The 16,202-nt window shown below is 42.8% G+C and overlaps 1 protein-coding gene across 1 annotated transcript in view; it reads left to right on the top strand.

The window, feature by feature from the left end:
- Positions 1 to 14,658, top strand: part of LOC119162074 (tachykinin-like peptides receptor 99D) — a 254,790-nt gene extending 240,132 nt beyond the window's left edge. Inside the window, exon 4 of the mRNA XM_075879611.1 lies at positions 9,246 to 14,658. Coding sequence (XP_075735726.1) covers positions 9,246 to 9,377 — 132 coding nt within the window. The 3' untranslated portion in view covers positions 9,378 to 14,658. The remainder of the gene's footprint in view (positions 1 to 9,245) is intronic.
- Positions 14,659 to 16,202: the final 1,544 nt, after the last annotated feature.

Here is a 16,202-nt window from a genome sequence, read left to right as displayed (position 1 = left end):
ACATGAGTGTATGACGAGCTTAACCGACTAGTCATAACATCAGAATCATGAGTTGTATGTCATGACTGTCATGGTATACATTTCATGGCCTAGCTGCTCTTGCCATAGTTTCGTTCACATGAAATATTGGAAACCTGGTGTGGTATAACATGACTGCATGGCAAATATAAGTGACATACCCTAACGTGGAAATCATGACATGCATGTCATGAAAGTCATGACTATACGCCACGGTCATGGTCCACTCGCGGTCGTTTTGCTATGGCTTCACATATACAAAATTTTGTATTATGGGACGTGAATGGAGGACGAAGGTAAATGACACGTCGAAACAAGATAATCATGACATGCTTGTCATGTACAACATTATTAAATGCAACTCTCATAGCGCTCTCGCGGCCGTTTTTCTAACTTCACATATACCAAATTTAGAATCACGTGACGTTAGTAGACGACGAAGGCAAATGACACGTCTAAACATTAAAATCAATACATGCATATAATGTAAGAATATTACAGCATACCACGCTCAGGATGCGCTCGCAGTCATTTAGCTAGCTCTACATATACAAAATTTAGTATCACGTGACGTGAATAGATGACTAAGGTAATTGACACGTCCAAACATGATAATCATATATGAGTGTCATGTTACTACATGCTACGCTCATAGCGTGCTTGCGGCCGTTTGTCTAGCTTCAAATATACCAAATTCGTTATCCCGTTACGGGAGCAGACGACAAAATTAAATGTTAAGTCCAAACATGGTAATTATGACATGTGTGTCATGTAAAACGTGACTACAAGCCACGCTCATAGGGTGCTCTCCGCCGTTTCGCTAGCTTCACATATGTCAAATTACGTCTTATATGGTGAACTATATGTCCGAACATGATAATCATGACATGCATCTGGTGAAAAACATGGCTATATGCTCTGCTCATAGCGTGTTCGTCACCGTTTCACTAGCTGCACATACACCTGATTTGGTATTCCGTGACGTGATTAGGTGAAGAAGATAAATTACAAGTCCAAACATGATGGCGACATGCGTGTCATGTAAAATATGACTAGATGCTACGCTGAAGGCGTGCTCGCGGCGTGTTGCTAGCTCAACGTACGTCAAACTTGGTGTCACGTGACGTGAATAGACGACGAAAGTGACACACCCAACATGATAATTAGTGGTGCGATTATATACAAATTCCAAATCTGGACGGAGGCGGTCTGTTTTATTGAGTCGCACGTAATTGGCCCATTCGAGCGTTGACGAAAGCTGTGACGTTCTACGTGACGTAGAACGAGGTGTCACGTGACTGCTTTTCTCCGGTTTTCGGAGGAAGGTGAAGGAAAGGTCGGAGAGACCATCTGAAAGGAACCGGATGGATTAAAATGGCTGCAAAGTGGCATGGATTGGATTTAAATTAAAGGGCTTCGCGACTTTTCGCTTTTCGGCATCCCAGCACTTGGACAACATGCGGTTTTCCACTGTCACGGTTCTTCGTCTCACCTGTGCGGCAGCGGTTCAGCGCGTCGCTGAGCACTTGCCACAGCCGCCGCCGGTCGGCGACCATGACGCCGTGCGGCAGCTCGATGGCTTTTGCCGCGAGCTGTGGATGTTCGGTCATAAAGGCGAGCACCTGTGCGCACTGACCCTCGGAAACGTGGATCAACCGCTGCTGCTGGTGGCTAGCGGTGCCGTTGCCCTCCACCGTGACTGCGCTCGACTGAGCCAACGGCTTCGAAGCTTGCGCCACAGAACACCTACCAGTTTGGTTGCGCCGTTTGGTGGTGGAGATACGAGAACACTAACTGCTTGAAACTGGGTTGAATCTAGCGCCACCACTAACCCTACCGCTAAATTTAGCGTTGTTTCAAAACAATAACAGTAAATATACGTTTGAATTGTGCCGTATTGCTTCTTGAACGTTTAAAAACTAGTGCCAACACATTTTAATAGTGAACAATAATAGTTAAATACTTCTCAACATGTTACTAGCACTTTTTACTTTGCTTTACGGTCCCCAAGTCGACGTCAAAATGATGACGCAGGCCTTCTTTTCCCTCATTGGCTGTTTGCTTCTCCTTGTCCTCGCGACCACTGTGGACCGCCCACTTTTTGACGTCACCGACAAAACGCCTCCGTCCGGATTTGGAATTTGTATATAATTGCACCACAGGACATCAAAGTGCTGTACGGCATAATTTACGTCCGCCTCGTAACGTTGTGCTAATTTTAACGTGACAAATCAGCCTTTCCTTTTTGTGCTTCACATATCAACGATTCCCACTGTACGTTAGATCTGCCAGTTTTTACCCGCGTACTTTCTGTGTGATAACTCTGCCTATCATCTTACGTATTTCTATTCGTATCCCACTTCCTAAATGCGAAGAATTTTTTCGTGAACTTCAGAAACTTTGAGCGTATCTATCTATCTATCTATCTATCTATCTATCTATCTATCTATCTATCTATCTATCTATCTATCTATCTATCTATCTATCTATCTATCTATCTATCTTTCAGCCTATGACTTTTAGCTCTCCTGAACGTTTTCATATAGGTATGGCATAACATGACTGACGAGCGTAACTGACTAGTCACAGAAAATCATGACATATATGTCTTGAATGTCATAATTTACCTTTCATGGTCTTGATGCTCATGCAGTGGTTTCGTTCACATGGCATATTGAAAACTGGTATTCTATGACAATACTGCAGCATGGCGAACGTAACTACAGATCCTTACGTAGAAATCGTGATATGCATGTCATATAAGTCATGACTATGCTGCGCTTATGAAGTGCTCGCGGGTGTTTCGCTAGCTTCACATATAGAAAATTTCGTATTACAGGAAAATAACGGATGACGAAGGTATATGACTGGTGCAAATATGAGAATCATGAAATGAGTGTCATTTAGAAGCTTGACTACATAGCACGCTCTTGATGCACTTGCGGGTATTTTGCTAGCTTCACATATACCAAATTTTGTGTTACGGGAAGATAATGAATGACGAGGGTGTACGACTGGTGCAAGCAAGATAATCATGACATGAGTGTCATGTAAGAACATGACAACAAACCACGCTCATGATGCGCTTGTCGCCATTTTGGTAGCTCCATATATACCAAATTTGGTATCACGTGACGTGAATAAACTGCGAAGGTTATTGACGCGTGTTAACCTGATAATCATGATATGCATGTCATGTAAAACGTGGCTATGCTACGTTCACAGCGTGCTCAGAGCCATTTCGCGAGCTCCACGTATACAAAATTTGGTATACCTTGACCTTGTTAGAGAACGAATGTATATGGCACGTCCATAGATGCTAATTATGGCATGGAAGTCGTGTACGGCATGTTTTACATCCACCTCGTAACGTTGTGCTGATTTTAGAGTGATATATCAACCTTTCTAATTCATGCTTCGCATATCAGAGATTCCACTGTACGAGGGACCTGCCAATTGTTTTTACACAAGTAACGGCGCCTGAATTTTTTGTTTTGTTTTCGTTTTTGAATATTGGTTCTGTTTGTGTATTTGCCGACATTATTTTAAAACACTGCACACTTCACTGTGTTATTTTTTTTAATAATGTAACGTGCTGGTTGACATGACTACGTCTTTCACTTAGCTCTACCATGCTTCGGTGATTGAGGGTAGGTAAACTTAGTTAATAAAGCATGAACTGTTCGATTAGTGGCAGCTGTATGAGAAAGATATATGTCTGATAGAAGGTAGTGAACGTATGAAAGGGCTGATGATGTTGCGAAAAAATTGTGAAGAAGGTATTTAATTAACTAATACAAAGAAGTTCAGTAAAGTGGACAACTTTGCGAGTAGGTGAGAGATCATCATTGCATACTGTTGAGGCGGCAAACAGGACCATGGACAAGGAAAGACACACAACACACGACACTCTGTGCACTCGGAACTAGCTTATTTCGTAAAAGATGCTTCATATCTACGCATTCGCGAAGCCTCAGACGTCTTGGGTAATCAACTTCATTGTAAAAGACGTGCACGGAGCATACATCGTGCGTACTCGAGAATTTAGATACAGGCACATGTACCATCGGACTTGTAACAAAGAAAAAAAAACAATTCTTTCGATCAAAAAACAAGCACAAAACAGGCGTCAAAAATATTACATATCTAATACTTAGCGACCCTGACACAATTGCTCTAATAATGGCATATGTATTTTATTCAAAACGTTCTCGCATCGATCTAAAAATTTTACTTCCCATTAGTTTATTGTAATAAACTTTTGTATTGTGCATCTTTTTGTTCATGTAAAAGATGTCCACTGCTTTCCTTCTCAGCTGATCCTTCCGGTGAAAAATAACTGTGGCGTCGGTGGAAGTAGGATAGCATGCACACGACCGCGATGCCCTTTTATGTGGATATGTATATCTACCGCGTAGAACTCTCGTATTCCAACAGACTTCTGTTTATACGCTAACTCATATCGGCTACGCATACTTTTCCACACGTTAGTGGTAATCCGCATGCAACAGATGCTAATGCTAATGCTAACGCTAACAAAAAGTTTGAAAACGTAGTACAAGAAAATCCCGACAGACACGTGGGAATGCATTCTTTAGCACATGTTAGTGTTATTATTTAACACGAACAAATGCTAACCAATGTTCTACCACGTGTCTATCGTCATTTTCTTGTACTGTGTTTTCAAACTTTACTAAAGCTTGTTGGATGATGGAAAAAATCAATAAATTCTGGATAAAATCTGTGCTGTAGAATGAAGCAGCACACCAGGCTTCATGCAGGAGCGCGAACTACATTTCCGGGTTTCATCAGGCGAGTTGTGCCTCCCACTACTCCATACATTAAAGGTATACCGAGAAAATTGGCTTGGTCGCTTTATTTACGATTGCACCAACAGCAGCGGCTGACCTTCAACCAAGTGAGTAAGAAATCTATTCCTCACTATAGGCTGTCCATGGTGCGCTGGTAGGACGACTCTCTTGTGAGGTGTAGAATCACCGTACTCACTGAGTTGGAAGTTAGACACTGCAAAATATTGACTCGATACAGTGTTATTGATATATGCATCGAAATTATCTATCGGCTAAAACACTAAAAAGTTAGCAAACGCACAAAGCTTCATTCTCTATCCAATATAGACGTGAATTATGAATTTCTATGTGAAATGAAGTTTTCATGCCATGCCAGCTGCACGCTATTATATGCATGCAACGCGAATTTCTAACGGCTGGAAATTCTCAGGTTTTAATTACACACACCGGGTGTTATTAAAAATATTCATTTGAGTTGATGATTTCACAGTGTTGTTCCTTCGAAGACCTCATTGCAGCCTCAGCTTCCTGCGTCGACTGCGCAGAATATATTAATTCCCGGGAATTTATTTGTCCAATAACGACCAACATTGTACAAATTTTCTACCAATATATACAGGGCGTCCCAGTAATCACGCAGCACGATTAAAAAAAAGAAGTGGCGTTACGCGAAACAAACCTTGTGCATATTGTTTCCAGTATGCTGAAGTAGCGACTACTAATTTTTGTTAATGACGAATAAATAATAGTCAAATTAAACTCGTAACATACAAAGTACTCCCCTAATTATCAAAATGCCTATAAGGTAGATGTGCGCATGTAGAAATGGCATCTGTCAGTACTACTTCCAACTACGTGTCAATTGCGTGCTAATTGTAATTAGCATTTCACGGGATTGCGTGTCATTTACACATTACACGGGATTTCTTTATTCACATTCTGTGAATAAAGAAATCTCGTGAAATGTAAAAATTAGCACGTGATTTCGCTCGAACCCGCAAAAAAAAAGCAGCGCCCTCAAATAGTTTCACTGAACGCAACCACGTTGCATCTTTTCCGTTACCAGAGACAGCGTTCTGCCCACTGGCAAGGTACAGTCCAGAGCATAATTTTAGAGACCACGGGAGTGCGTGCCGAGGTGCGTCGCTGCGCCTTCTGGCGGCTGCGCTGCTCCGTCCGGGAGCGCGTACTGCGCACGCTCGTCCCATATCACCCGGCAGCTGCATGCCTTTTCGCTCGTTCCAACGGCGCGCATCTCGAAACGATGACGCAAGGTGCCACTTATGCAGTCGCTGTGCAAGCACCGGTCCTTCCGAGCGATAATATAGCGGCGAAAAGGCCTCTAATGTAATAGTATGGCTCGAGTGCACCATGCAATATGCTTTCTTCCTCGATGCAGCGCGAAAACATGCAGTTTCTCAGCTTTTCTCAAACGAAGTTGCGTGATATGCTCATCTTGCAGTGATGAATTTTGTGCTCTGTCTCGGCGACGTTATGGCAGCTCCATTTCTGGTGCGAATATTGCGCGTTCAGTGGTATGCAGTAAACCACTGAATATCGCGCGTCCAGAATGAATAGCCAACAAACGCGCTAAATTAACAGTTTATTCTTATAAGTCAGAAAAAAGAAAACGATAGCTATAACTGCTATCCAGGAAAAATCACAACTTTCACTATTTAATCAAACGCCCATCGGCAGCAATCACTTGCGCCACACGAGATGGCATTGAATTGTAAAGCGCGGCCATGATCTCGGGGTGTGAACGAAGTGCTTCCCACTCCTCCTGTATGGCCGCGAATAGGGTCTCCTTCGTTGAACTTCCAAGATTCCGCGCCGCAAGTCAACGTTTCACGAGACCCCAGACGTTTTCGATGGGGTTCTGGTCCGCTCCTACAGGTGGCCATTCCAATGTGCGAACAGCAAGGCCCTCAAGCAAAGATTTCACACTGCGAGCAGTGTGAATCGGGCTCCTGTCATGCTGGTACACGAAAGAACCATCCTTGAACGGGCCATACAAGACATAAGTCCATTCAAGACATAATTCACGCTTACTTGTCTTAATCTACTATAAAGCATCCAAATAATGGGTTGACTTCAGTCGGGGTTTATAGTTAGAGAAGAAGACGACACATGAATATCTGAAATTCGAATCCTTGAAACTTTTGGGTCGAGGCTCGACTCCTACTAATAATAAGTGCGGGCTCTCGACGTGACAGAACCACGATATAGAGAGAGAAATAAATTTTGTTATATAGATATGACATAGAGCTCCACGAAAGTAACGTCTTGGGAATGTTTGCTCATTCAGGGTTCTTTAACGTCCACTCAGTATACTGGTTTCAAGTATATCTCCTCTATAAAAATACGGCATGCGCGACTGGACTTGAAGATGCGTCTTTCGGGTCAGCAGCCGAGCATCGAAGCCACTGCACCACCGCAGCGGCCGTAATAAAGGATTTCTCCTTAATAATCTGAGTTTGTTTTCACCTTTCTTCCTCGGCTCTTTTCTGCAGCTGTTGGACGTTTGGTGGTTTCATGCATGTTCATAGACACATGATATATGGACTGAGTACTACTACGTGCGTTAGTTCGGCAAATGAGAGCACAAAAGGCAACACTGCTGGCTGAGATTATTGATTGCCTAACCCGACATTCAAAATGTGATCACGCCGCGGATCGCCTAGGAGTAACGTGCACTATGTGCAGCGCGCCGAAACCCGCAAATGATGTGCTGTCGTCACATTAGCACCCGGCTTTTTTCATATTTTTCACAGTGACTACAGAAGTGACACCTTGCACTGCCGCATCGTTTCCAGATGCGTGCCGTTGAAACGAGCGAAAGGGCAGGCTGCCGGGTGATATGGGACGAGCGTGCGCAGTACCCGCTCCCGGACAGAGCCGTGCAGCCGCCAGAAGGCGCAGTGACGTGCCTCGGCATGCGCTCCCGTGGTCTCTAAAATTATGCACTCGACTGTACATGTGGGGTGCCAACAACTTGTAGCGGTTTTCCAGTAATTCATTCTGCTTTATTGCACGTCGCTATCACCATTCATATCTCACGGACAACTGTTTTGAATGATAACGCGACCGGTTCACTCTTCTGAGCGATTACAGCCTGACTGTGTGAGATCAAGGCAACGCGTTTCTTCGGACTGGAAATGGCGGTTAGCGCGATCCGTATTTTTTTCTTTCTACATTTACTTCATTGCTACTGGCTATCTCAAAGTGAGCTTGTTTGAGGGCGCTTCTTTCTGATGCATGCAACCATCTAGTCACATGTTATTTTTTGTATTTAGCGGGCTTTTTTATTAGCCAAAAAAAAAGACGCATGCAATTAGCACGTTGTTGAAAGTAGCATGAACAGAGGCTGTTTCAACATGCGCACATCTGCCTTATTGACGTTTTGATATTTCGGCGAGTACTTTTTGAGTCACAAATATGAATATGACTAGTTATTTATTTGTGATTACAGAAAAATTTGTAGTGGATAGTACAGAATCGTGGGAATAATATGCACTAATTTTGCTTCGCGTAGGCCATTCATCTTTTTCGGATTGCGCTGCGTGATGACTGGGATGCCCTGTATATTGGCTGAAATGTGTTGATCAACCTGGTCTCGCCATCTCAAGCATTCGTAATTATTTTAACTTATTGCCTGTGATTTGTTAATCTGCAAATCTAGATTATCTTTTCTTTAATGTCGTCAGTTGAGCACATTCGTAGACAGAAGTGTTGTAAACAATTTCTTCACTGAAAAGGTCCTTGAACCACTTCTGAAAATACTGCGAACTAGCGTGTTATTCTCCACCGACGTTTGCCGTCTTTGCGGTTCAATTTGTGGCGCCACTTTTTTGTTCACGCGACATGAGGATGTAGTAAGCTCTCGGTTGGTCAGCATGCGAAATATATCAGTTGTGAATTGTTGCCTACCCTGTTTAGCATGATGATTGTGCCAAATAAACGGATACCACTTTGCCTTCTGCATTTTTGACTGCGCAAATGGAGATAGCGGCGTGTAGTCTAAGAGCACCAAATTCTGATTGGCTCAGCTGACATTGCGCGCCTTTTACAAACAAAAATAAGTAAGCAGTAGGAGATACCTCTTGTAGGAACGTCAGTGAAGGCGAGAAAGAAAGTATTGTGTCGTCTTAGATTATAATGTGGTTTAGGGGTCCTTTAATAATTCGGAGCCGATGGTCAGACCACGCACCCCTTTTTCTTCGCTGTTAACAGGTAGATACAACCGGGCATTCACCAAGTGAAAGATTATGACTGAAAACATACTTACATCATCCGCTTTAAATGTAATAACAGCCTGAGAGCTTTCACAGCGTATAGCGCTCAGCGGTCCGATAAATGCGCATGTGTTGATTGTATTTCACTGTTTCCCACCCCTATTTTCGACTCACCACGCAGGAGAAGTTCAGTGCCGAGTTCCGGGCTCGGATGCGTTGCTGTTCGTCAAAGAGTAAGCAAGAGGAGGCACGCTGCTACCGGCAGACGCCCACATCGATGTCTACACGCTACTCTATGCGCTCGTACTCCTGAGTGGAGGCCCCGCGCCGCGAAAACACGCTGCACCCGGAGGAAGCAGCAACCGACAAAGTGTAGACTCGTTTAATGTGACCAGTTGGCCACGGCTGACATCGGCCAGGCTGCACGCACGACATCTCGCAAGACTAATCCGTCAGTATCCAAGGACGGCACATCGCTGCGAGGGCAGCGCACAAGACGCCATCGAAGCCCGGACAGTACCTAATCTGGCTTCGTAGATGGGCGTCGATGTGATGCTTGATCGAATGTAGTCGGGCGGAGCCCACCACACCTTCGAAGCACAGTGAACTTTTCAGTAAAGTTACATAAAGGAACACGTGACGCCACGGCTGCTTGGCTTAGACAATTTTAAACGGGTACGCTGAAGGCGAGAGCTGGTGTGCTGAGCAATTCGTTCTACGCACTACCAGCAAAGTGGCCGATAATGAAAACGCATACATGTATACATCTGTCAGCAAGCTTAATACTTTGGTATGCTTGGATAGTATGTCGGCATGCATGGGGAACGTCTCGGCCACATAACGTAGAGCTATACGTGGCGATAGCGTCAATCAAATTGTTTTGAGGACACGGTCGTGTGAAGCTTGTTGACCACTGCACATACATACATACATACTAGCATACATACATACATACATACATACATACATACATACATACATACATACATACATACATACATACATACATACATACATACATACATACATACATACAGAATGAGCTATATTATCATGTTCTGTTTACGTTATGTTGTATAATATGGTGATTTTTATATTTTGTGAAGATGTAAGCTATGTGTCTCACTTTCTTAAGTAGGCTCAATAAAACACAAAGTATCGTTTGGGTGATACGGTCTCAGCTCCTCGGCACATGAGCATCTTCAAAATCGAGCTTATTCAGGTGACACAGTGAGCAACTTGTTTCTTAGTCTTGCGACCATTCCGTGAAGACAAAGAACCGGCGCCAGAAGACAAACACCCTTGCGTTACTTCAACCCTATTCTTGGTAATAATTGCACTTGCAGAATTTTTTATTTGTACATTCAGGTCTGTTTGGTATCTTTTTCGTTTGCTCTACAAATGCCGATTTGAATTAAAGCTTAATAAAAGTTACATAATAAAAAATATCCGAAGACTAACGCCCAAATAGGAAGGTCCTTCGTTCAGAGTACAACAGGTCCCATAACAACAATCAGGCTTATAGTGGCAACCATCTAGTCCAGTCAAATAATAGTGTGCATAGCGAGCATGAACCACACGTTTATGAACTCTAAACGGCTTCAAATACCTGCGTTTTCTGGCTTTCTTGGTCGCCGGTCACCCATGCTATCATACGCAAAAAAAAAATCACAGCATATCCATGGAGTGAATGATGATGATTGGGGCGAAGCATTCGTCCGTCCATCCGCGTGTATATCCGTTGATGAGTGAGTCAGTTCACCCATTCATCCATCTGTCCGTGCTTCCGCCCGTCCATGTGTCCTGACGGACAGATGCCCGGACGCGCGGTTGGAAGAACAGAAGCATGAACGAACGCACGGACAAACAGACGTATGGATGGACGGATGGACAGAAGCACTGACGGATGAATGAACGCTTCGCCCCACTCATCATTCACTACTTGGATATGCTGGGAAAACCTCTAACAACAAGTAGTTATATTATTCTCAAGGACATATACACACAGCGCCATCTATTTAGCAACTCATAAATTACAGGTGGCTACATACTACTACTACTACAGAAGAGTACATGGCCCATGACCTAAGGAGCTTCACCTCTAAAACATACAAAATAGCATACCTAAAAACATATACATTTCCTGTAAACAGTGGCGAGCGGCAGCAAACCATGGCATCAGTTCAAGCGGCCTCCTATTCACCGGAGGCACGTTGCGACGTGCTTGAGAGATGGGCAGGGCTCATTGCCGAGTGTGGTTATCCTATATGTTAGTGTTTATATATTTCTCGCGCTTTTACAGGACGCCTTGAGCTATACTTGTTCTGTTGTGTCAGTGTTACTGGATAAGTCTACAAAGAATGTCTTGTAATCAAGTCTCTCAGGTGGCTCTTAAAGATTCTACACTGTTTCTTGCATAGACAAACACACGGGTAAGTCCGGCATAGACGTGTGGATGTAAATCTTCGAGAGTCGTGTTCAACGCACGCACCAGCTTTCCTATTTTCTGTATTGCAACTTTTCGGCTGTTCTGACATTCTTCGTCAACTATACTTTGAAGCACAGACCTGTTTGTACCTTCTGAATAAGTCATTACAAAATTAAACGCGGCTGTTGAAATTTACTTCTTTATGGCTCACTTACGTGTGTCGCTTCATGTGCTGAAACACTCGTTGCGTGCTCCCAACTTACTTTAATACAATCGTAGGGGAACAGTTAAGTAGAAATTCTTTTGCCTAACTTATCCGAAGCGAAGCCGCACTACTTAAAAGTAGTGGGTGGTTTTCTTGAGGCTTCGTTTGTAAGAATAAACTAAGCCTTAAGGGACGAGGTGGACCAAGTGCTACCGAACATATGAGTGACTGAGAGGTCTTACCGTTGAGATGTATGTACGCCAGTATCAGTATCTTGTAAATTATTCAATAATTCAAAAGGGATAATTAGGCACGCTCACCTAAGAGATTGCATGCTCCAAGTAAAATGCATCTACCAGGGTCTTTCCGGTGAACTCTATAGCAGTTTCTTAACTAGCCCGAGACACTAGCTCATTAGGGTCTCGGGCTAGTGAAATGTGACAAAAAATTGTGAGAACGGCTTTGTTAAGCTCTGAGTAGAAGTGTAGGCCAAAATGTCTAATGCACGTTTTAAATTACCCACTTTCTGCAGTGTAATAATTTTTTCTTCACCGAAAATGACAAAAACTAGCACAATAAAAATCGCTACGATGGCAATAACTTGAACATACACTATCATGTGCACGGTGGTTTGGGTCAGTAGGGTAACAAAAACAGTACCGTAACCCACCACAGCCTTGGTGAAATATATTTGAGCATCCGCCGCTGCTGTGGGAGGTAGAAAATTGCTGCCACCAGGTATACGTACATGCTTAATAGGTACAAGCGCACTTCTGGACTAGTTTTCGGCAGAACCAAGTTTATAGTCACTTTGGAGGTCACCTACCCCGCCCGAAATTGGTGGCATGAGACCACCAAACCTAAAATAAGGTCAACCTCTTTTTTTTTTAACCAGACAGTTGAAATATGTCTTGCACAACTATTTTTGGCAAAGGCGCACACAGATTTATACCGCCTTCAGCTGGGTTGTATGAGGTATTGATAATAAATATTCAATTTAGAGCGAAATAGTGCAGTTCACAGATGCAGTATCAGTGTATCGGTGCTTGTGAGATTATTGAATTGTGCACACTTTAATATCCGGGCATATATAGTATCCGCGAAATACACGAAGAACCTTCTTCCTGTACGCGGTTGAGGCAAACGATGCGATAATTTCACGGCCAGAATTTTTTACCTCTACAACGAACGAGTACAGGCCCTCATTTCCATCTTGTGCAATCTTATGCGCCTCTACCTTGGGATAAAAACTTATATATTGTATAGCTGATTCAATGCATGCCTGAGATGAGTGTAGTAATAAACGTGAGCATTGACGTGATTACAAAACATAGAGAAAGACATGGGTACTAGAGCTTGATTACTTCTATCATGAACTGTACTAGTGAAAAATAACTGAAGTGTGCTTCAAGTAAATGTGCTTTAAGTATTCGTATTCACGCTAAACACACGGCGTTCCTGTTTGTCGCCCTTCCAGAGTGCACACATTTAAAGATACTTTCTGATCATCCATAATAAAAGGCTTCCCCCAGTGCGACATACAGACAAAAATAAAAACATATTGACCTCACTGTCCATGGACTAGATGGCTAACCGGATGTAAGCTAAAGGAAGTGAAAAGTAACCGAGTAGTGGAATAGTCTGCATGGTGAGGTAGCCTATACTTGCAAGCGTAGCACAATAGCTATAGTCAAAGAATTTTCAAAGAATTGCCAAAGAATTTTTTTTCAGTGAAAGTAAAATGTTTTTATTTTTTGACTGACTGTACCTATAGATGTAAAACATACTTTATCTTTAACTGTGGTACCTCTTTCTGACCACCTATGCTTTCTTCTTATGAATGCGTGTTGTTAAGCGCCCGCGATGAACAAATTGTGCCAACATCCAGATACCGTTAATTGTTTTGATCACCCATGAAAATTAGAGACTGGTTGCCAGGCACAATTTTCGTTTCACTGTCGGCGTGCTGCAGCAAGTGTACGGAGTAAACACCGCTTTTGTTTGTTTTCATAATTAAAAGATTAGATAGTTGTTGCCACATGTAGGTGTCTTGCGCTACACTTTGTCACAGACTGAACAAATAAATAAACGTCCCTAAAGGCACTCGATACTGAAAACAGTGAATTAACACAAGCCGTGAATTATTTCATGACGAGGAGCCTAAATTTCCACAGAAAGCAGAGTGCCTGAGAGGAATCTCTGTTTCAGCTCAATATCTCGATGTTAACGGAATTAGTGCCACCCACCCTGTAAACTATTTTATTTGACCACGCCATCTATTTTCATGCATAAACAAATGCATTCAACGATACCACAGACTTATTCGTCATGACTCATCACTCATCTATCATGTGTGTATTTACTCTGAATGCATTGACCGTTCGTGTTCACACTAAACACACATCGTTCCTATTTGTCGTCCTTCCAGAGTGCACACATCTAACGTTACTTTCTGATTATCCATAATAAAAGGCTTCACCCAGTGCGAGAAGACTGTTTAAAGTGTGGTGTGTAAATTTGTGCGTATATGTGTGTGTCAGTTCCTGCGCCTGCGGGCGCATTTGTTTGTACGGATGTGTATGGCATGTTCACTTTAACGCTCTATTTCATGTTGTACAGTTTACATTGTCATTTTTACAGCCTAATTTTGAGTGAAAATACAGAACTTTATTTCAACATAAGATTTCATTGAAACGTCTGCACTAATAAATCCACAATATACGTAAGCATTCCATTCTTCCTACAGGGTCGCGAGCACGTCTATTTTGTTGGGTGCTAATATTTCTTGTAATCTAGAAATTATTTTTATTTTCGAGTGTAAGAAACTTGTTCATGAAGGTGATCACGCTGGTACGCGTGGTCACCTTCAATTTGTTTATCATGTCTGCAAAGAGAGTTTCTGTCAATAAAGTACTGTGCTCACCAGCGTCTGCTCACGCTGAATATTTCTAACGTGAATAATGGCACCGCTTTCTTGCCTGTTATCACCACCACACCAACGACATGCGAGTACAGTGTGCAACTTAATGTGCAAAAATGTGTGATGCACAGCCCGTAACTTGATTCCTGATCGATACTCATTCCCAAAGCGAATGATGAAGAAAGATGCAATCACTGCAAGTCAACACACATATTTCACTTGCGAAAGTGATGCGCCAAGTGTGAGTGCAGAAAAACTGTCCATGGCAATATTTGATGCATTTTAATAATACTGAAAAAGATCATGAAATTGATAGATTCTTTTTGGTTCTGTATTTACTGACATTGATTTTTTCGAAACGTGTGTATTAATTTAGTTCTATTCGAGAACCCACATTCGCTTTGTAAGCGCAAGTGTAAGAAATTTAGTTCAGTGTTTATACGAAAAAACATGGCCCTGCAACAACAAAAATGCGGCAACAAAAGACATACAAAAAATTGGCATGACAAACTTTCCCAAACACAAATGTAAAAGGCGATATAACAAGCACACAATTCCACCTAATACAAAATCGAACGAGTGCGATAACTACGACTTGAACATAATTACGCAGGGCTATGAGAACTTCATCGTAGCCGGCAGCGTTAATAATAACTTCTAGGGCACGATGTTCAAAAACCAGGTATATGATTATGAGGTACTCGTCATGGAGGGTTTTAGATATCTCGACCATCTGGTGTTATTTAACGAACATTGACATCACACAGTACACGGGCGTCTAGCATATCACCTCTATCGAAACGCCCCCAGTGGGGTCGGGATCAAACACACTACCATCGAGTTAGCAGCCAAACACCGTACCCGCTACACCATCACAGCAGTCTGCAACCAACTTTAATGAAGTCCTAATAAAACATGAGAATGGGCTCGTTGGCTCACACTGGCCATTACTAAGTAGAGGAGAAGAAAGAAACTTCATTCAGAAAAAACAAACAAATGCAGACAGTTTCGATCAATCCCCCAGTTCAATCACCCGCCTAAGCGGTCTGGTCAAGGAAAGCTATTCGTGTCTGTTTGCCCTCGTCCGCGAGCCATGCCTCCCACTGCCTGTGAAACATGCGCCGTTGGTTAATAATATATGGCCTGACTATGTGTGTGGTCCTCCCAGTGCACTCCCATCTTATGGGGCTGAGTGTTGGTATATCTGAACACCACAAAAAAGCTTCTCTAAATGTTGTGGAATAGATTTTCGTGATGTGGTACTGATTAGGAAAACTATTGGTTTGTCTCCAATACCTGCTTTGTTAGCTATGCGAATCTTCATGTGAAAGGCCAAGTTCTCTTCGTTGCTCCCTTTGTTGGAGAAGAATGTCATGGGATTTGAAAATGGTTCAATATGTGGGCCTGTTGTCACTCTGTTGGTGAAGCCTCAAGCTACACTGTCTGCCATGACGTTCCCATGCAAACCTTCGTGAGCAGGATCACATTTTATGAGATGAAAGCCCGTTATAGGTCTACCTAAATTTTATACATTATTGTAATAAGCTTGCCTTGGAGAAACACTCCGCTTGACACTTGTGAATCA

This window comes from Rhipicephalus microplus, chromosome X (genome assembly GCF_043290135.1).
Source record: "Rhipicephalus microplus isolate Deutch F79 chromosome X, USDA_Rmic, whole genome shotgun sequence".
Lineage (NCBI taxonomy): Eukaryota > Metazoa > Arthropoda > Arachnida > Ixodida > Ixodidae > Rhipicephalus > Rhipicephalus microplus.
This window is presented reverse-complemented; position numbering and strand designations above follow the sequence as displayed.